We start from the raw sequence: 21,948 nt of genomic DNA on the forward strand, positions 1-21,948 counted from the left end.
CTTCCTGTAGGGGGTGTGGCCCTCACAGGAAACAGACGCAATCTCCATTTCCGGGCGGCGCTTCCCTGCAGGCGAAGTTGGGCATGAACTTCTTGGCGGCAGCCGGAGCTAGGCGGCTGTGCGCAATGCGCGCAGGTAGGAGATTGCGGTGCTCAAACCCTTGTTGCCTTGGAAACCGCCCGGGGCGCCTTCCTCCGTTGAGAGGACTCTGGGGCGCTCTGGGCTGCAGACTGGAGTCCAGCTTTAGACGTGGAATGGCTGTGTGGTCTTGGGCCGATTGCGGCCCGACTCCGCTTTCCTGGCTTTGGCTAAGTGAAAGGTTGACGAAGCCGCCTTGAAATCACTCAGGCTGCTGTGTCAACACTAAGATTTCTAATGAGTTCCGTTTAATTTTTTTTTTTTTTTTGCAGTCTTTCCTTATCTTTGGAGAGGAAAGTACTTCAGCTCTGGGAATGAGCCTGCAGAAAACAACTCTGTGACCCCCATGCTGAGGCATCTTATATACAAAATCAAGTCTACTGGTCCCATCACTGTGGCCGAGTACATGAAGGAGGTCTTGACAAACCCAGCCAAGGTATGGGTCGGGGCACCAGGGGACCAGGCCCACTCGAGCAACGCTGTCAGGTGTGAGCCAGGAGGATGTGCGCAGAGGAGCCCGAGGGCCCTCAGCCCTGGCAGGAGCCTTCCAGGGCAAGAGTCAGGCTTGAAGACCTTTAGTTCAGTTCAGTCAGTCAGTCGTGTCCGACTCTTTGAGACCTCATGGGCTGCAGCACGTCAGGTTTCCCTGTCCATCATCAACTCCTGGAGCTTGCTCACACTCATGTCCATCGAGTTGATGATGCCATCCAACCATCTCATCCTCTGTCGTCCCGTTCTCCTCCTGCCTTCAGTCTTTCCCAGCATCAGGGTCTTTTCCAATGAGTCAGTTCTTTGCATCAGCTGACCAAAGTATTGAAGACCTGGGACAGATAAATAAATCTGTCAGTTGGTCAGGGCTGGGTCAAGTCAGGCAGTGGCATTAAAGAGAGGACACTTCCAAAGATGTCAAGAAGACAATGTAACCAACTGGATTTATGAGATGGAGGAAGGATAACTTCCCTACCTAGGTTTATGGTAGTTGCTGGAGTTACTTTTCAGGAAGAAGAGAATACAGGAGGAGGAAGTGGTAGGACAGAGTTGAGTTCAGTGGATGAATTTGAAGTGTTTGTGGGACTCAGGTGGCATGTCCCGTAGGCAACAGGAAATATGAATTTGGTTCTTGGAAAGCCGTGTTGCGAAGGCATCAGCAGGCATTGGAAACATATTCCATTGAGATTGGGAGGTCTGGACCTTTACGTTATAGCATTAGGCATTGTCACAGCTTTCTGACTGTCATTTCCTTTCTGCTGTACAAAGCCACTTGGTGAAAGCCTGTGGTTGTTTGATTTTACAGTGTTTCACTTTTTGTTGGGTTGAATTATGAGATCTGTGGAATCCTGGGGTTCGTTTGGCCTTTTGCTTTTGGATATAGTGGAATGACTCAGGGTCCAGAGGTTTAGTAAAAGAAAGGATCCTTTAATGCCTGTATGCAGTGCTACAGTGTACCAATAGTTCAGGTAAGGAGAAACTTTAAAACACATTTACCTGGGTTAGAGTTGAGATCACTTCATTTACCCATTTGTTGAGGCGCCAACTATGCCGCTCACTGTTTCAACCTCTGGAAATACTGCAGTGGACAGTGGAGCCCTGCACTTGTGTTCTGGTGAGAAAATTGAACCATAAACAAGGAAGCACATAATTGCCCAAGATCATTGTGGATTGTCTTAACTACTTCTGAGGGTGAAAAAGACAAAACCCAGATTGATGAGGATTGAAAGCAAATAGTGTGGTAGGAATAGGGGTTGTGGAAGTTCCTTAGTTATGTTTTTCTACCAGTTCTGCAAAATGATTGTTACTTTGTAAAATCTAGGTAAAGACGCTATTTATTTTGCTTATTTATAAGAGAGAACTTTCTTATGAAGTACTTGTTTTTCTAGTTGTATACATTATACAAGATTTTGGAGGGGTGTTTTAAAAAGCTTATTTGAAAATTAATTCGTTTTTTCCCATTTTTTTCTTCTTATGTAGGGCTATTACATGAACCGTGACATGCTAGGAGAAGAAGGAGATTTCATTACTTCACCTGAAATAAGTCAGATGTTTGGGGAGGTAATATTCAATGTAAACTATAGGAGAAACTAATTATTACAAACATTTGAGAGAAAATCAAGTAGTAGTATTCTACAGTAGTGTTTTATAAGTTTTGTTTTTTTGTGAGTTCATGAAGTTTTAATTTTTTAGTGGTTTATATATGGGAAGAATAGAGAATAATAGAGGTAAATAGAGGACATTTAAAAGGTTTATACTTCATGTAGAAAAGGAAATGTAGAGATATGAGGAACAAAAAGAAAGAGAAAGAAAAGAGATAGAAGGTGAGGCATTGGAAAAGAGGAGAACCAGATGAAAACTGAGAATGGAAGGATGGAGAGAGACAACAGGTGAGGTGTAAAAGGAGGCTGGGAGTACACAAGAAGGAAGAGAGAAAAGATTTAAAAAAACACTGAGGAATCAGTGGAATCAAGATGTGCGCTAAAGCCCCTATTTCTTATTTAGCTGTATTTATAGTAGAAGTCTCCCTTTAAGAAACTTTGAATTCTTTTCAGGAATTCTAGTTCGTTTATTTCCTTATATAATCTTTGATCAATTTAGAAATAAGAACTAGTACACAAAAGGAAGAAGAATCTAGGCATTAAAAATATTAACTATCACTTAAAGCCATGTAATTATTGAAATTACATGAATATGAAGAAATGGCCTAATCATATTTCATATGTCTGCTCGCTTTCAAATACTGGTACCTTTCAGTATGTGTCATGAGACCTTTTATAATGGAGGCTGCCTTTTAACTAGGTGTTTTCTTCTGAGACTAAGCATCATAAGTGGTGTGTGTTGTACTGTGAAGTTGCTATGTGTGTATACATATATGAACTTGTTGAATAACATGTGTAGTTGTTTGCAAACATTTTGCTTTCTGGTATAAAGTCTGTTTACATAGTTTTATATCCTGGTATCCTTTTATGCTTTATAATGCTCAGATGTAGTTCTTTCCTTGTCACAGCTCCTAGGGATATGGTTCATCAGTGAATGGATAGCCGCTGGAAAAAATGCAGCTTTCCAACTGGTGGAACTAGGCCCAGGCAAGGGAACCCTCTTGGGAGATATTTTGAGGGTAAGTAATAAAGTCTCATGTACCTGAATCTTATTATCAGTTTTTAAAATTTAGTTTTATTTATTTTTCATGTACTGAGTATTCACTGCTGCGTGGGCTTTCTCTAGTTATGGCAAATGGGGGCTACTGTCTAGTTGTGGTGCGAGGCCTTCTCATTGCAGTGGCTTCTCTTGTTGCAGAGCACAAGCTCTAGGGTGCATGGGCTTCAGTATTTTGCGGAGCGCAGGCTCTGGAGTACAGGCTGAGTAGTTGTGGCTCAGGGGCTAAGTTGCCCCACAGCATGTGGAATCTTCCTGGACCAGGGGTCGAACCTATGTCCCCTTCATTGGCAGGTGGATTCTTAACCATTGGACCACCAAGAAAGTCCAGAATCTTGTTACTTTTAACTGAGTTTGAAAACTTTGTTGATTTCCTTGGCTTTCAGCCTTACTTCCTCCTCTCATATTTCTCAGCTAAAATATAATATCAAAGTAACATAATGAATCATTACTTATTATTGTCTGTTTGTAATCTTAAAAAGTGGGGGCTTGGTGAGAATGTGAGTTAAAAAGTATAAGACATTTAGAAGACATTATGAAAGAATGTATTCATCTTTTGAGTAGGGAGTTTTTAAAATTGATGTAAAAAAGCAGAAGCCACAAAGAAAAAGGTTATTTCCATTATGTTAAAATTAAGAACTTTTTTGTTCTTTAGAAAAACTAGGACCTTTTTGTTCTTCAAAGATACCATAAAGTTATAAGACAAAGCACAAAGTGGGAGGAGTTATTTGCAACACATACAACTAACAAAGAACTGACAGAATACATAAAAAACTCCTTTAAATCCATAAGAAAGTGACAGAGAACTCAACAGAAAAGTCGAGCCAAAGATGTAAACAGACCTGTCATAGAAGAGGAAATCCATATGGTCAACAAACATAAAAAGATGCTCAGACTCATTGGTAGTCGGGGAAATGAAAGTTAAAATCACAGTGAGAAACCATTCTACTCAAAATTAGAAAGACTTGGTGAGGATGAGGAGCAAGGGGACTCTCACATACTGCTTATAAGTATAATTTGGTATAACTCCTGTGACTAGCTACTGGACATTATCTGTTAACACCAAAGTTACTTATATTGTGTGACCCAAAATAAAAAAAAGCCCAATTTCAAGAAATTAAAATTTCCTGATGTTATGTAATTTCTGCTTGAAATTAGAAATTAAAGTTTTTTTTAAAATTTACAATTTTCTGATAAAGAATCATTATATTGTATGGCTTGGGGGGGGGGGAAGACCTACTGACTTACGTTTTCAGGGCTCAATTTTGTATCTTTTTAAATTGAAAAAGTCATTTGAATATAAAATAAAATTCTCAAACAATATTTTGTCTCAAGCACCTTAAAAATTAAGCCCACAGGTTTTTTTCTTGAACTTCTTTTATTGAAGTACAGTTGATTTACAGTGTTTCAGGTTATAGCAAAGTGATTATATGTATTTATTTTCAGATTATGTTCAATTATAGGTTATTATAAGATACTAAATATAGTTCCTTGTTGTTCATCTGTTTTATGGTCCTTGTTGGTCCTTGTTCATCTGTTTTATATATATGGTAGTGTGTATGTGTTAATACCAAATACTTAATCCTTGCCTCCCTATAATCCAACTGTTATGTTTGTTTTTTGGAAAGAAAATGTTTGGCTTTATCAATTCTCCTGCCTACGCATCTTCAATAGAGCTACCCTCTTACCAATACAAGATGTTCACAACCATTTGCTGTACCTTAAACTCTGCTCCAAACTATGTGCACCAAACTATACCCACAGGTCTTAAAAATGTCTTGAAGATGCTTCCCTATTTCAAGTTCTAAGAACTCTGAAATAGCCAAAGAATATAAAGAAGATAGCCAAAGGCATAATTACAGATGTTTTATTTTTGATCAAATTTCTGAAGGATTTTTCTCTTTAGTCGCTCAGTTGTATCCAACTCTTTGCAACCCCATGAACCGCGGCACGCCAGGCCTCCCTGTCCATCACCAGCTCCCGGAGTCCACCCAAACCCATGTTCCTTGAGTCGGTGATGCCATCCAGCCAAGTCATCCTCTGTCGTCCCCTTCTCCTCCTGCCCTCAATCCTTCCCAGCATCAGGGTCTTTTCAAATGAGTCAGCTCTTTCCATCAGGTGGCCAAAGTATTGGAGTTTCAGCTTCAACATCAGTCCTTCCAATGAACACCCAGGACTGATTTCCTTTAGGATGGACTGGTTGGATCTCCTTGCAATCCAAGGGACACTCTAGAGTCTTCTCTAACACCACAGTTCAAAAGCATCAATTCTTCAGCGCTCAGCTTTCTTTATAGTCCGACTCTCACATTTTTCTCTTAGGAAGAAGTTTTCCGTATGTAGTTTCATCTCAAAACTGAATTTGAAAAAGTCGTCTTGTCCTTATCAGTCTGTACGTGCATATACAGATCTCAAAAGTAGGATGCATATCACCAGTGAATATTAAATTCAAGTGAAAAAAATTGATGTACTTATGCAGTTAGCATTGAATATTTTACATTAATGTATATTGATAAAACACTAGTATATTTGTTTTTTTTCTCCTTATGTTTACAATGGCAAAAAATAAAAAGTATGTCTAGCTGAGGAAAAATTGAAATGGAAAGAATCTCAAAGTTAAACTGTGAAGTTATTAGTGCTGTTCAAATCTGATTTCTTGTGGATACAGTCAGATCGTCTAGGGTAAGATTGTTTTGTAGACAGGGCAGCTTTTAAAAATCAAGCCTAATTCTCTGTCCATGAACATGCTATGTGGCACCAGGTGTGATATGCAATATCCAGGTCTTACAAGTAATCTCCATTTTTTCAAAGTTAAAATCAAGGCTATATAAATTTTATTTCCTTGGTCTTTTTTTAGACTCCCTAATCTGAATCATTGTTTTTATTGAATGCTAAAGCTTTTATTTTCATTCGTTAGTCATAATTCTAATTTTTATCAGTAGGAAAGCAAATGGTACTGTAGACTGTTCATTTCTTATATAGACTATGTTTAATAACTCCAATAGGTTTTGGTTCTTATAGACTGCTGGAGAGTGACCTGTGTGAAGAAGAAATTTCTCTGAAACCAGTTATGACTTTTACTGTGATACTGACAAATTATTGAAATAAATGACTAGAAAACCTAAAATCTGTTCAACACCTTGTATTTTGCCAATTTCTTCTTTTTATATTTAGGTATTTAGTCAACTTGGGTCTTTGCTGAAAAACTGTGACATTTCACTACATCTGGTAGAGGTGAGCCAGAAATTAAGTGAGATTCAAGCATTAACGTTGACTGAAGAGAAGGTCCCATTAGAGCGAAATGCTGAATCCCCAGTATATATGAAAGGTGTCACTAAATCTGGAATTCCAGTTTCTTGGTACCGAGATCTGCAAGATGTTCCAAAAGGTAATTATTTTACGTTGATTAATGAAAGAATTTTGATCATAGTGATATGTGAGCACAACCTTGTTCTGCAATATAGCAGATTGAGTTAGTGCTGCCAATTCCCTTACTTACAGAGATTAACAGACATTTTTTTCTGGAGAAGAGCATTGTGTTAGAAAATAAAATCACCTAACATTGAGGAACAGTGAATTTCATGCAGTGTTGCAAAAACGAGACAAAACCAAAATAGGAATCTCTGTTGTACGTTTCAGTTTTTCCCTACCCTTAAGATAGTACTGTTGATGAAGCAGCCCAAGGCAGTGGGACTGAAGGAAGCAATGTTAGGAGATGACTTTACTTTTTTTGTTAAAAATTATTTATTTATTTGGCCACACTGGGTCTTAGTTGTGGCTCGTGGGAACTTCCATCTTCGTTGCAGCATGTGGAATCTGTTATTAATAGTTACAGCATATGGGATCTAGTTCCCTAACCAGGGATTGACCCAGGCACCCTGCATTGGGAGCATGGAGTCTTAGCCACTGGACCACCAGGAAGTCCCATAGAGGAGTTTAATATTGTAGTCTTTGGATTATCCTTACTTGTAAAGGGTGGTGGAGAAATCCCTGTATTCCTCAAGAATATTATATTGACGAGTCCCAGGTCAAACCTAAACTGGTAGCCTGACCCTGGCCAAGGTGCCACAGCCATTCCTGGCCTTCACCATCTCATTTGATTTTAGGAAATTCCAATCCTCTTCTAGCTAACAGATTTGAGTTCTGATTTATTTCACTCCTAGTGATGAGTTAAAGATTAAACTGATAGTTGGGGTCCTCTGTGTGGAAAATGAGAATAGTAATAGTTGCTTCTGTGTAAGTTCTGCACAGTAGGTTTCCTGTGAAGAGGTGGATGATTCTGTGAAAGTGGTAATTACGCAAGCATCACAACTTCCAATGTGAAGAACTATGCATTTTCTTTTTGCTAATGTCCAGAAGAACCAATTTATTGCCTTGAAAATGCTGAAGTGTTAATTTTTCTCTTCTGTTTTTGCATAGAGTACAGCTTTTATCTCGCACATGAATTTTTCGATGTTCTTCCTGTGCATAAGTTTCAGGTACTGATGGGAAAGAAGTCACATTTATAATTGAATAGCAAAGGGCCTTTTGTTGTAAGAATGAACATTTATGGTGTTTAATTGTTACTGTTTGAAGCTATATTTGGAAGTTTGATGAATACAAATAATTGAAAAGCATAAGTGAAATATTAAGGATTCTTAATTCTCTTAGGATAATTATTAAGAATTCTTAGTTCTTCTGGGATAAAGATGTATGGGAATATAAGATGGTAGGTGACTACAGTACAATGAAGGATTATTTTTTTAGGAAATATTTTTAAATTCTAAAAATTAAAATTTTTCTTCATTCTTTCTGTGAGGAGATTTAAGATTTGGTAGCAGTGCATGTATACTGGCAATTTCTAGGGCTAACAGTATATATTAATATTTTTATGTAGTAATTTGTTGGCAAAGCTTCTGATTAGTCCTCCTAAATCTGTTTTCCGTTTTGGGGGCACTTAGCATGTTGCTTACTTTCTCCTCTGTTTCTTATCTGAACAACATTAATAGTTTGTATCTGTCAGTCTACTCATATGATTCAAAGGAAATGAAATAATGCCTTTAAATAATTTCAAGTGGTAAAGTGTTCTGTAAATGTTATTTATCTAGCTTATATATGATAAGAGGAGAACATTTGCTATTGTGATAAAGGCAGTTTTGAGAACAGACTTGCAGAAATTTGTTTTTTTGTTATTTGTGTTTAGAAAACACCACACGGATGGCGAGAAGTACTTGTTGACATTGATCCACAGGTTTCTGATAAACTGAGATTTGTTTTGGCGCCATGTGCCACCCCAGCAGAAGCGTTCATACAAGTAGGAATGTTTTTTTTTTCATAACTTTATTGCCAACCCAATCTTCAGTCTTATTTTCTGAGTTCCTATTTTAGAGTTCCTTGTAACATGAGAAGAACTTTTTATGGATAGTGGAAATGCATAGGATCTGTCAGAATGGGTTCAAGTCATTCCTTGGCTGTGTGGGCTTCATGTAATAAGAATTTAAGTGCTTACTCAGCAAGTTCTAGATCTCTCTGTTTCCCGAAGTTCTCTATCAAATGGTGACGATATTGTCTACTTGACAGGAAGTTCTGTGTCTGTGAAAACAGTGTTGTACAGTGTATAGTAAAGTAACAATATTTATTAAATACTTTGTATTACTCTATTTTCTCATTCAATTCTCAAAACTATCCTTAGGTCAGTTTTATTATCACTCTCTTTGGGCTACTGTTGGAGCATGCATTTTTTTCTCAAATCTAAATTTGGGTGAAAGAGAGAAAAAAGGCATGCTTCAACAGTATGGCACATGATTCTAGTCTGATTTTAGTCTGCCAAATGGCGGATGTACTGCTGCACTCTGTTGTCCTCAAGGAATAATCTCAAGAGGCTACAGATCTTAGGTTTGGGTTTAATGATTCAAAAATCCTTTACTTCTCAGGCATGTTTGGACTTTAGATTGCCTGTTTTATCCCACTCCCCTCCCCTTTTTTGAGCTGAGAAAAAAAAAAGATTTCTACTTTCTAGACCATCACTAAGGATTTCTGCTTCAGAAGTTACTGATTTTGCAAGCTTTTAAACATAAACCTGTGAATTAAGTTTTCTTTGCAAAGCATAAATTTAAAATATCAGCCTAAGTTTTTGTGAACATTTCTATTTTTTCATATTCTGGCTACCTAATTTTACCTGAGTGAGAATCAAATTCATAAAGCTTCCAGAAGCTAACCCGCTGAGAGTTGATTGTTTTTAGTTCTTCACTTGAACAGTGTACACTCACTTAGGAGAGAGGGGCTGATGACTTTTCCCTCTCATTTGGATGGAGCAAATGGGAATGGAAATCTGTTGTCCTGAAGAGCAAGCAGTGTAGGATGTAAAGAATGCCAGCATGGAACGCTGAGGCCTGTCACCTTGTGCTTGAAGTGACTGGTTCCATGGTTTATGTAGTCTCACCACAGAATTTATCAAACAGCACTGGGGGCTTAGTTGGTAAAGTCAACTAAGTTGGGATTCCCTGGCGGCTCAGTTGGTAAACAATCTGCCTACAATGCAGGAGACCTGGGTTTGATCCCTGGGTGGGAAAGATCCCCTGGAGAAGGGAATGGCAACCCACTCCAGTATTCTTGCCTGGAGAATTCCAGGGACGGAGGAGCCTGGTGGGCTCCAGTCTATGGGGTCACAAAGAGTCTGACACGACTGAGTGACTAACACACATTGGGGGCTTAGTGGTTTCTTATTTCATTTAATCCTCACAGTAAGCCTAGAATATGTACTGAGGAACTAGACTGTGAAAGGCGAAGTAACTTGTCTCTAGTAAGCAGTGGATGAGCTGAGACTCACAGGCTGAGTCTGCCTGACTCTATACCTCTTAGATCTGTGCTATTATAGGCAGACTTCAAGCCAAGTCCGTATCTCACTTATAATAGGTGTCTGTTGTTTAGTCACTAAGTCATGTCTGACTGTTTGTGACCCCGTGAACTGCAGCACGCCAAGCTTCCCTGTCCTTCACCATTTCCCAGAGTTTGCTCAGATTTATGTCCATTGAGTTGGTGATGCCATCTAACCATCTCATCCTCTGCCACCTCAGGGTCTTTTCTAATAGGTGTTAAGAGGGAGCAAAAGTTAATGTATATTTGCATAATGAAGAAAAATTTTGTTCAGTAACAGGAATTAGTAAAATTTAATATATACCAATCCAGTTGGCAAGTATTATTATTTACTGTTCATATACTTTCTAAGCTAATATGTACTTCTTGAAGATCCTTAATAGTTTAATATCTTGGGAAATAAGGGCTTCAGGTACATTGACAGTGGTTTATAAGCTGGTACTAACTAGATTTAGGGTGTATCAGTGGGGTACCTTTTGCCCCCAAAGAAGGCAGATATACTTAATAGGATCTGTTTTGTTATACTGGATTTATTTCATTTGTTCTACCAGCACAAGTTTTTAGTATCCCTTATGTGCCAGACACTGTTCCAGGCAGACAAAAATCCCTTTCCCATGGTTTCAGCCCAGTGGAATATATTTATATGAATTATGATATAGAAGTAAAATCACCATAAATAAAATGATAATGTACTTAGCCATCTGGAGGTTTGGGAGGGCTTATGGCTTTTTATAAAAGGCATCAAAATAAAATGTGTTTGTAAACTGAGTGGATGGCATCAGAGAACCAAGGAGTTCTATATAATAAAAAGGGTGTCATGTGAAAAGTTGAGTGTAGACAACATATTCATATTGAGAAGCAATTTGTTTTTATTATAACTTAGAAATGCTTATTGTAGGAAAACCCTAAGGAAACAAGTTTTTTGAATGATGTATTTTAACTATTCCCTTACTAGAATGATGAAACAAGGGATCATGTGGAAGTGTGTCCTGAGGCTGGTGTTGTTATTCAGGAACTTTCTGAACGCATTTCACTAACTGGAGGTGCTGCCCTGATCGCGGATTATGGTCATGACGGGACGAAGACAGACACTTTCAGAGTATGTATAATTCAGTCACATGATTTATCAGAATTTAACTGGTACAGTTTACTTAGTTGTCATATGTTAGGGTTGAAGTTTATTGAAGATATTTATCTTATTTTGGTTTCTGCAGTGTCTTATCTTTGCTGCATTACATTTTATAATTAATCTATGTTGTTATAATTACCCTTAACCCAGTATTTAACTGTCCACCTTTCCTGTGAACAGTGTCTAGATTGTCTACATTATTCCTTAAGTTGCAGAACCTAGGTTTGCATAGATTCTAGTAAACATCTGAATAATTCAAGTGGAAAGATTTTCTTAAAAGTTCTTAAAAATTTCTCCTCCCTTCAGTAAAAAAAAAGTTTAACTTTATTATTATTATTACTTTTTAGAGAAAAACCTGGAGAGTTTTTTTTTTTTAAACACTGTTTCTCTAGATTTAACCTCCAGGATTCTGATTTGCTAGGCCTGGGAAGAGTCCAGTGATGTGTTCTCGGGTGATTACGATGCATATAGCTGATGGATACACTTTGTAAAACACCGTCTAGGTTCTGTTAACCTGAGTTCATCTGGAGAATTCTCTCTTCATCACCATGAACATTAGTGAAAATTTTCAACAGATGTCAAAGGCAGCATGTTCAGGCACTATAGCATAGTACTTCATAGTGGATTTTCCACATAGTATCTCGTTTGAAGAAAGGGTGCTATGTTGTAAGAGTTTGTAAACCCTTGATAGGCCACATGTTCCTTTTTAACAGTTGTTATGTAAAGTGAACTACATGATAGCATTTCTTTAATCTTTATAATGATAACCATAAAAGTACAAAAACTCATCATTTAAAAATTACATTCAAGGGGTTTTGTGGCCACAGACTTCATGATGTCCTAACTGCCCCGGGAACAGCAGACCTAACAGCTGACGTGGACTTCAGTTACTTGCGTAGAATGTCCCAGGGGAAAGTAGCTTCCCTGGGTCCAATAGAACAACAAACGTTTTTAAGAAATATGGGCATTGATGTCCGGCTGAAGGTAATGATTGATCTTATTTCACTATTATTAACTAGTTTAATTTCATAGTATTTCAGTACATATTGTAAACAGTGCGTTCACTTGGGCTCGGTGCTCTTACAGTCAGATCCGTGGTCTGTGGTCTTCTCAGCAGTGTAGGGTTCAGTGTAACCAGACCACTTGAGGGTAGAGCAGATTGGTAAGTTTCATGCATTTCTGTATGAGGTACATTTAAGACTTCCAAATAGTGTTAATGTTTGTTAAGGAAACTTAACTGCCTGTATGGGTATGAATTTTAGAACTGTCTTAAAGACATCTTTACCCTTCAGTGTAGATTAAACCACCTGGGAATGTTTGTTAAGCATACAAATCCATAGCTTTGGGTCACAGAAACCTATGTCTTTAATAAACAGGCCATGATTCTGAGGTAGAGGCTCCAAATCCCATTTTTAAGCACTGTTTTATTGAATAGCTAATAGTCATTGTATTACTACATATACCTAGGAATTGTTTCTTCTGGTTATTTTTACTAAGACATTTTTTCTTTTCAGATTCTTTTAGATAAAACAGAGGAGCCATCATTGAGGCAGCAGTTACTTCAGGGGTATAATATGTTAATGAATCCTATGAAGATGGGAGAAAGATTTAACTTTCTTGCCTTGGTACCTCATCAGAGACTTCATGGTAGAAATCATCAGACGAATGCACGTCAGTCAAAACCCTGTCCATCACCTGTAGCTGGGTTTGGTGAACTTGCTTGGCGGTGATATTTCAGTTTGGACTTTTCACCCCCAAGTTGGCCTAAGAAACTAGAATAAAAGGAACATGTTTTATATATCACAGGTAAAATTAGTATTAAAATATTTTATCTCTTCATAGCCAATAAAAGGAAACCACACAGTACCAGTGGAAGTTGATCTTTTAAGATTGTATTTGATTCTTGGTAGAAATGTGTGTTCTCAATTTAATGAAACAAATTATTGAGTATCCTCTAATTAATAAAGCTGGTTGTTTTATTTTAAAGTGTAAATATGAATACTGGTTGGTTTAATAACAACTGGAAACAACTGGCCATTCTCAGGGGGCTGATTAAATAGAACTGGTTGCTCCATGGCATGTGGAAATCTTCTGGACCAGGAATCAAACCCATGTCCCCTGCATTGGCAGGCAGATTCTTATCCACTGCGCCACCAGGGAAGTCCTGAAGTGAAAGAAAAGTGAAAGTTGTTCAGTTGTGTCTGACTTTGTGATCTCATGGACTGTATCCCTCCAGGCTTCTGTCCATGGAATTCTCCAGGCAGGAATACTGGAGTGGGTTTGCCTGTTCCCTTCTCCAGGGAATCTTCCCAACCCAGGGATTGAACCCAGGTCTTCTGCATTGCAGGCAGATTCTTTACTGTCTGTGCCACCAGGGAAGCCCAGGGAAGTCCGAGTATGATGTTAAATGGCCTTTATTATGTTGAGATAAGTTCCTTCTGTATCAGCTTTGTTGTTTTATCATGAATGACTGTTGAATATTGTTAAATACTTTTTTCTGTCGAGATGACTGTGTTGATTTTAATCCTTTTATTAATGTTGATCACACTGAATGATTTGCAAATAATGAACTATCCTTGTGTCCCTTGAATACATCCCACTTGATCCTGGTGTACTGTTAGATTCAGTTTGATGCTTTATGCAGATTTTTGTGTCTTTGTTCATCAGAGATACTGGCTTGTAATTTTCTTTTGTAGTCTTTATCTGGTTTTGGTACAAGGGAAATGGTGGCCTTGTAGAATCAATCTGGGAGTGTTCCATTCTCCTCAGTTACTGAAATAGTTTGAGAATAGGTATTAGCTTTTCTTTATATGTTTAGAATTCCTCTGTGAAGCCTGGAGTTTTGGTTTGCTGGACTTTTTATTAATTGCAAGTTCAATTTCACCACCAATGATTGGTCTGTTCAGATTGTCTTGATTCAGTCTTGGTGGGGTAAGTTTCTAAAAATTTGTGCATTTCTTCTAGGTTGTCTGATTTGTTGGCATGTAACTATGCATGGTATTCTCCTATTTTTTTTTTTTGGTATCTCTAGTATTATTTCTCCTCTTTCCTTTATTCTATTTGGGTCCCGTCTTCTCAACGAGCCTGGCTAAAGACCTATCAATTTTATCTTCAAAAAACAAGTGCTTGGTTCATTGATGTTTTCTATTGTTTTCTGGACTTTGTATTTCCTCTCTTATTCCCTTCCATATGGTAAGTTTGAGCCTTGTTCTTTTTCTAATTCCTTTAGATGTTAGATTAGGTTGTTTACTTGAAATTTTTCTTTTTTCTTGAGGTAGGCCTTATATTTGCTATGAGCTCCCAATAATCACTGTGAAATTTGCCAGTCTGGTTTGAGGGGTGAGAAGAGACTTTCTTTTTTAATTTGTCCTCCTTTTTTGTATTTGAATTTTTTACAGTATGCTTCTGTGAATTTATAATTAAAAACAAAATGAGATTAAAAAATTTTAAAAGTCACAGTAAAACCAGTCAACCTGACATGTACTTAAAATATGAATGAGAGTAAATGCAGATTACTTAGGAGGAATAATTTTCTAAAATTGGTTAATTCTCTCATTTTCAGATAACTGTCAAGATTTATTTCTGTAAGTTCCCATTCTTTTGGTTCGCAGAACTTTTTATTAATAGCAGACGTGGACTTTCTGAAGAATTATATTAATAGCCACACAAATTTGAGAGGTTAAAAGAAAAGAATGTTAGCTATATGTCTTCAATTTATAGCTTAACTATACTGGAAGTTCACTGGCAGAGTGTTGAATGAAAATGTCCATAGTTGGCTCTTCCCAATTATTTAATAGTTTTCATGATTAAGGGGAAAGAGTTAGCCAGTGCTTCCTAAAACCTAGAAAAAAGTAAATTAACTTACTTAAGCCTTTGGCAGTTGCAATAGTTGAATATTTGATGGCAGTGTCTGAAAAACTTTTAATTATTCCAAACTTTCAAGAAATGAGACCTCGAGGTAATTACCTCAAATTTTGTATGAAATTGTAATAATGAGTTGTTTTTTATTTTCGTCAGATAAAAAAAAAATCTGTGTTCTTAAATATAGCATTAGTTTCATTTACAAATACTATTTCCAAAACAGTTCTCTTACCAAAGCCTGGGAAAATAACACAACCAAATACAATTTTCTTTGGATACATCCTCTACTAGCTCAGGTTTTCACATGGAAAAGTACAGTGATATGGAAATAAATTTTATTATCAAACTTCTTTGAGGATATTTACAAAAAGTGGGATATAATTAAAAATGTACTAAACAGTGTCATTATAGACTTTGTATACATTATCACATGTTTCTAACAATTATTTCTTATACAAACATGATGACTTCAAGACAAAAAAGGTTATGTAGGTTATACAGTAACTGGAGAAAATTACTCAATTCCAAATTATCTGACAGTGCCTTTACAATTTTTTCTAAGAAAACTTCTCAATAACAAAAACAAAGAGTGCAATTAATTTTATGGCTTGTAAAGTTTTATTATGTAAGTATAGCAAACAGCATTCCAGTTAATTTTCATCTTATGCAGTAAAACCACAATAGGGTGCCTAGTGACTCAGAAATTACTTCATTTGAGCACACTGATTGTATAAACAGACTTAGAGAAATTAGGGGAATGTATTTCCCCATCACAGGGAAAATACATTTCCCAAAGGTTCTGCATAATTAATTTGCTTTTAGTTTTTAAAATTCCTGTATGAGGGTGAAATTGCTGTATGAGAATGAAATACTGAGAGACACCATGGAGTGTCTTCTGGGAATATCTAACGGTAGGCAGTATAGCAGAATGGTTAGCAGTAAGGACGACTCTGGAGACACACTGCCTGGATTCAAACCCACATCCTCACTGTGTGACCTTAGGCAGCTAGTTAATTTTCCTGTGCCTCAGTGTCCTCATCTGTGAGACAAAGTTTGTAATGACTTATCCATGTCTACTGTGAGGGAAAAACATGTAAAGAGCTGAGAACAGAGGAGCACTGGTGTTTGCTTTCCTTCTCTCAGGGGTATTTTTAGCCCTACACAAGGGAGTAGCTTCAGGGATCTCTGAAGGCCCTCTCATTCTGTTCACAAGAACATTCTTTTCTTCTGCTGTCTCAAATTCCATGGGCAATGATACTTAACACTTTTATAACTTTTAGCTTATAAATATCTGATCTTCACAACAACATCGAGGAAGACAGAGGCAAGAATTATAATCTTTATCTTACAGATTGAGGAGCTCAAAGCTCAGTCAGGTTGTTACCTGCCGAGGTCAACATAGTTAAAGAGCAGAGCCAGATTTTTGGGCTTCACATCTTTTTTTCTTTTTGGAGGGGAAAAAACATTTACAGTGATTACTTAGGAATCAAGAAACACAAAGCCCCTAGATTTTTTATAAGTGGACCTAGATCTTTAACTTTTGGGGGGGAAACTTAGTAACTTTTTTTTTTATTAGTAACTTTTAAAAGCTATGAAAAAGTCTAACCTCTTAAATATGATGTTAGGGTACAAAAACTGTCTCTAGCTGGCTGCTGGAGCTGCAGTGTTTTTAAAAATACTTATTTCATTCTTTCATTTGCTCAGCTGATAATACAGCCCTACTCTTTATAAATTGTTTCATGTTCCACCCCACCCACTCCCCTAAACTGCTTAAAATAACTGATTTAAAAACATTCCAGATATCTGTAAAGCCTTCCAATAAGCTAAGGGAAGAAAAAAAGAATAATGTTATTCTTTCCTGTAGCATTAACTGACCCTGCATTGTCCCTACTTTTGGCGTGTATTTAATTTTATTCCTCAAATTATACAGTCCCATGTAAAGAGAAATTGTGTGATTAGAGTTCAGATCTGTACCCATTAAATGTTGGAATCTAATTGTGGCATCACAACAGCATCAATGGGAATGTGACTATTTAGCAGCAGAGTTGAACTATAGGAAGATGTGTGTAACAACTCAGCACTTAAGACCAGCAGTCCCTGGTTTTGTGTATCAGTTGTCCTAAACAATCTTAGGGACTGTTGAGACATACAAACAAAAGGTGACAACTTTTCATGTTCTACAGAGCATATTCAGAATTTCAATCCCAAAGAAGTGAGAGTGATACTATTGTTGAAGTTTAACTGACCTAAAAGAGAAGGGTAAACACGTTCAGCACTCCCTTTCTAGGCATCTAGGAAAAACCCCTCAGTGCCTCTGTGGTCAGTTAAACACATTTTTAAAGAATATAGGAAATGGCATGTTGGTAGCCTCTCAGTTATCTCATAAATGCAAACCTGTTTAGTTATAAACTGTGTAACTCTTGTATGATTTGATCAAGCTATGCAATAACTGGACTCTAGCTTGCCTTTTTTCTCCTTTAAAAAAAAAATAATGTAAGAACAGGAAAGGGAAGATAAATTAAGTGCCACTATTGTACTAAAATGAACGGTAAGGAAAAAATACAAAAACCAGTTATTGCTTATGTTGTAGAAGTTTATGAAAAGCTTCGTCTTGGATTCCATTATGTGTTTTTATGACTCAGTTTACCCTCTTGTACCTCCTCAGTATGAACTACAGTATTGGTGTCACTGATTCCTTATGTTTCCCATATCTTTGCATCCTTTCAGATGACAGCATACAGAGAACAACAGTTATGCAGCAAAATGCCAGTCCGTAACATGAAATGCTTCCTTATTGAAGTTAGCTCATTGGTAACTAAGGATCTTCTTCCATGTCATCTGGATTGGGAGCCATAATGAAGTGCTTTGGGTATACAAGGTTATGTGTGTATGCATGTATCTCCCAGCGGGCATCGTCACTTTCATGTGTAATGTAACGTTCACCAATGCGAGTTTCAAATTCTCTAAGGTCGAGCCAAGTCTGATAGTCCTGGGGGGGAAAAATGAAGATTATGAACAGTAAAAGAAACAAAACACTATTAACTTGTTTTTTTTTGCTTGGCACCCTAGTTACGTAATTGACAACCCCTACCCCCTGCTGCTGCTGCTGCTGCTAAGTCGCTTCAGTCGTGTCTGATTCTGTGCGATCCCATAGACGGCAGCCCACCAGGCTCCCCTGTCCCTGGGATTCTCCAGGCAAGAACACGAGTGGGTTGCCATTTCAAATATTAGCTATACAATAGGTTCCATTTGTAATACTTTAGGTTAGCAACGTCAAAGATACTTTTTCAGATTTAGTCTCTCTCATGAAGGAAGTAACTCTTCCAAAATTAAAAAAAAACTGCCTCAGCCCTCTGAAGTGGTTAATAGTAACTATTAATCTGATTACACCTTACTCCTCAAAATGGGAAACGTGCTTAGACTCTTGTCAGGATAATTTAATAGCTGCTGAGATTAATTATGATTACATTTGTTCTAAAGTTACTTATACCCCTCATTCCCTTTATAGTAATTGTTCTAAAGCTTCTCTCTAGTCTGAAGTTTGAGGGTATCTTTTGATAAATCTATGCAATGGCTTTTAGGGGAATAAAACCAAACATTTAAAATGGCATATCTGATCTTTTCAATATAAAATATAAACCTTTTGGTGGACATTTTAAAAATAAAATATGTTTGACAATATAATGTGTTACGCTCACCTTACAAAAAGGTGAAATAACCACCATAAGACCCTAAGACATGTAGAATCTGATGATCTTTTAAGAGTGGTTTCATCAAGTAAGACAAATCACCATGAACTGCTCAAATGAAGATTGCCAAATTGTTTTTACCTGCAGCCAGGGATGACTAAGAGATTTGTCTACGCTGTAACGTTTTCTCATCTTCACCTGAAGTAGGTTGTTTATCAAATCAATGGCTGAGGGGAAAGACAAAATCAGAACGTGAGTCTGAGCACTCAGCACCCAAGCCTGCGGCTGCCTGGAAGGCGGTTCATCCATGGAGATAGAGGGTTGAGGAGTTTTGCTTCTCAAGGACATAGCCTTTAAGCTAACATATTAGTGACTGATAAATATTTATTGAATTCAGTGTACCTGGTTTATTAAGGAGATAGTACAGAATACAAGTTAAAAGTATAGACTGGAGCCCGCCTGCTTAAGCCGAAGTTGTTACTGTGTGTGACGTGGGGGTCAGTTACTAAACTGCACTGTGCCTCAGTTTCCTCATCTGTAAAATGAGGTTGTTGAGAAGATAAAATAAACTTAATGCACACAAAGGACTCAGAATGATGCTTTTATGTACCAAGAATTAACCATTACTTTTAAAAATGAGTAAAACAGACTCTCTTTACAGTCTTACATTTTTGTTGTTTTTTCCCTCCAAAATGATGCTATGCTATTCTCTAGTCTTGGGCTTGGTCTGGAAAATAGCCAAAGCCATTGCCTTGTTCCTGCAGATGTAGTTATAGTGAGGTAATAACTTCTTACCAAAAGTTCATACTTAACAGGTTTTAACAAATAAGTTCATGGTATTTTGGTGTATGTGGTGAGATCTTAGCATGCATATTTTATCCAATTATTTGGAGAAGTGGGCTAACTATAAAACCAAAGCAACCATGTAACTACACACTGACAATATCCTTATATAACAAGGCAATTGTTACTCAGGTCTGCATCCAGGGATGAGCCAAACTAACGACTTATCCTATACTATTTCTAGTTCTATATACCGTCATACCAGTCAAAATTTTCCAGATTTTTTTCACCCTGTTTATTCCCCCCAAAGTATTTTAAGTACTAGTTTCTCTATATTCTAAATACTTTGAATTTTTATCCATTGTTCCTTAAATGGCAGTCTGCTATGTGCATCAGGATCATTCAGTGTGTTTACTAAAATGCATTCCTGAGTAGCAATACAGCTGGTGAGTCTGAGTCTCAAGGGCGGAGCCAGAGGGTCTTTTTAATAACCTCACCAAGTGATTCTGATGTAAGAGGTCTATAGACCACACTGTTCAAGGGGCTCTAAGGTGACTTTGGCAACATCCCCAAACCCTCATATATGCTTCTTCCATCAGATTTCTTCATTAACAAGTAAGCCTACTATTTACATGTTGTCCCTCAAACTTTTCCCAGTTTTATTAATCCCTATGATTAGGTCTCATACTTGGCAGAATTTTTAAAAATGTTTTAAGTGGTGTATAAAGAACCTAATTTAGTTCTGAAGATAAGAAAAGTGACTGTGAAAAGATAGATTACTTCAGGAAAAATACGCCCAACCAGTAGCCTAAGTAGATCATATAGTTTGGAGGAGTTCAGGGAAGACTTCACAGATGAGCCACAAGATCAGGGATCTCTGAAGGGCTGGAAGGATTTGACAGCAAGGAGAGTAGGCAGGGGAAAGGTCTAAAGCAAAATGCAGCAAACGGCTTAAAGAAGCTTGTGTAGGGCAGTAGTAGCAGATGAGACCAGAAGGTGAGAACTTGGGCCGCATCACAGAGGCCTACACATGCAGCCTGGTTACAGGGAGGCTGAGGTGTCTGGGAGCACAGTAAGATGAAAGTAGCATTTCTAGAAGATGGACTTGGAAGTGGTGACTGGCGAGCACAATTAAAGATCTGTTTCAGTAGTTTCAAAATGAGGCAGTTGGGACCTGGATTAGTGCCCTGCCTGGAAACTATTAGGAAGATAAACCAAATATCCATATATAAAAGGAAGTATTCTTCAAACAATGGTAAATAGCTGAATTTGGAAGGTGAATGGGAAATATTAAAAAGAGATGTCAAAAGAAACGGGGTGATTTGGAATCACGAAAGTTTTTAAACAGGCACAGACCTAAAATTTAAATTTTCTTTTTTACCTTCACCAGAAATTTCTCTCCATGGATTTGGTGGGTACATAAATGCAGCGTTCTGGATTTGGTCATTTATATCTTCATCTTCATTAAAAGGAAATGTGCCACTGAGGCTCACATAGACGATAACTCCCACTGACCACATGTCTAGGGAACGGTTGTAACCTTTGCTCCTGAGAACTTCAGGGGCTAAGTATGCTGGCGTCCCTACCACAGATCTCCTGAACGACTTTTCACCAATGATGCGTGCAAACCCAAAGTCACACAGCTTCACCTGGAAATTAAGGATTGTGTTAATTTTATATTATTGACATACAGATAAAAAAGTGTATCAATTTATTTATACATACCTGTCCCTAAGTATGATATGGAATCATTTAAACACATTTGCCAACTGTATTGATTATGAATGTTAAAAGATTATACATATGGAAATTGTAAAATACCCTTTTCCCAAAAGGAAGATTTATAACCCTGTGATCCTTACTAACAGTATGAAGAACTTTGCTAAGTGCTCATTTCAAACAATCACTTTTGAAGTCTAGCTTCCAGAATGCCAAATACCAGACTGGTGTTATGAGTGCTCATCATTCTTGATGAAATGGAGGATGCTGATCTTCTATCATTTGGCTTTTAAGGAGATCCCTTTCTATCATCTGTAAACAGGAATTGTTTCATTTTTAAATCCTCAGTGGCCTCACAGTGCCTGTATAAAGGTACTCAAGTGTTTGTTGAATGAAAAATAAGTTATGATATTTAAAAACTTACCCTTTATTTTACTTAATCCTAGAATCTCTCTTCCCAAAGTCACTATATATTGGCAAGTATATACACACCAGTTCAGGTGTGTTAAAAGATAACTATTAATGTGGCCAGTAAAAGAGTAATATTAGAGATTGCGTGAAAGAATTAAGAGTAGCTTTTCTGTGACTGTGGAACAAAATATTGCTAGTTAGATGTTTAGATTTGAAAAG

General features: G+C 37.4%; 2 protein-coding genes across 4 annotated transcripts in view; one reads left to right on the forward strand and one right to left on the reverse strand.

Moving 5' to 3' along the window:
- Positions 1-18,165, forward strand: NDUFAF7 (NADH:ubiquinone oxidoreductase complex assembly factor 7). 2 transcript variants are annotated; one of them, XR_006269392.1, is made up of 11 exons: positions 1-135; positions 411-574; positions 2,107-2,187; positions 3,137-3,247; positions 6,457-6,670; positions 7,702-7,760; positions 8,465-8,575; positions 11,093-11,236; positions 12,077-12,250; positions 12,781-13,072; positions 17,855-18,165. XR_006269392.1 is itself a non-coding variant. In XM_043468334.1 (10 exons), exons 1-10 carry the CDS (start codon positions 84-86, stop codon positions 12,994-12,996), a joined length of 1,326 nt encoding a protein of 441 aa, XP_043324269.1. In that variant the 5' UTR covers positions 1-83; the 3' UTR covers positions 12,997-13,259. The 2 variants fall into 2 exon arrangements, 1 of the variants encoding a protein (XP_043324269.1); XM_043468334.1 differs by lacking the exon at positions 17,855-18,165 and having other exon boundaries at positions 12,781-13,259.
- Positions 15,449-21,948, reverse strand: part of PRKD3 (protein kinase D3) — an 86,016-nt gene continuing 79,516 nt past the window's right edge. For both annotated transcript variants that reach the window (XM_043468328.1, XM_043468329.1), the window contains exons 17-19: positions 20,981-21,248; positions 18,958-19,043; positions 15,449-18,116 (exon numbers count right to left, since the gene is read on the reverse strand). In XM_043468328.1, coding sequence (XP_043324263.1) covers positions 17,943-18,116; positions 18,958-19,043; positions 20,981-21,248 — 528 coding nt within the window. In that variant the 3' untranslated portion in view covers positions 15,449-17,942. The remainder of the gene's footprint in view (positions 18,117-18,957; positions 19,044-20,980; positions 21,249-21,948) is intronic.

This window comes from Cervus canadensis, chromosome 5 (genome assembly GCF_019320065.1).
Source record: "Cervus canadensis isolate Bull #8, Minnesota chromosome 5, ASM1932006v1, whole genome shotgun sequence".
NCBI classification, from domain to species: Eukaryota; Metazoa; Chordata; class Mammalia; order Artiodactyla; family Cervidae; genus Cervus; species Cervus canadensis.

Coding starts and splice junctions, on each gene's coding strand:
- NDUFAF7 (XM_043468334.1), top strand. CDS start 84: ATGAACTTCTTGGCGGCAGCCGGAGCTAGGCGGCTGTGCGCAATGCGC. Junction 7,761..8,464: donor TTCCTGTGCATAAGTTTCAG/GTACTGATGGGA, acceptor ATTTGTGTTTAG/AAAACACCACACGGATGGCG. Junction 8,576..11,092: donor CAGCAGAAGCGTTCATACAA/GTAGGAATGTTT, acceptor TTCCCTTACTAG/AATGATGAAACAAGGGATCA.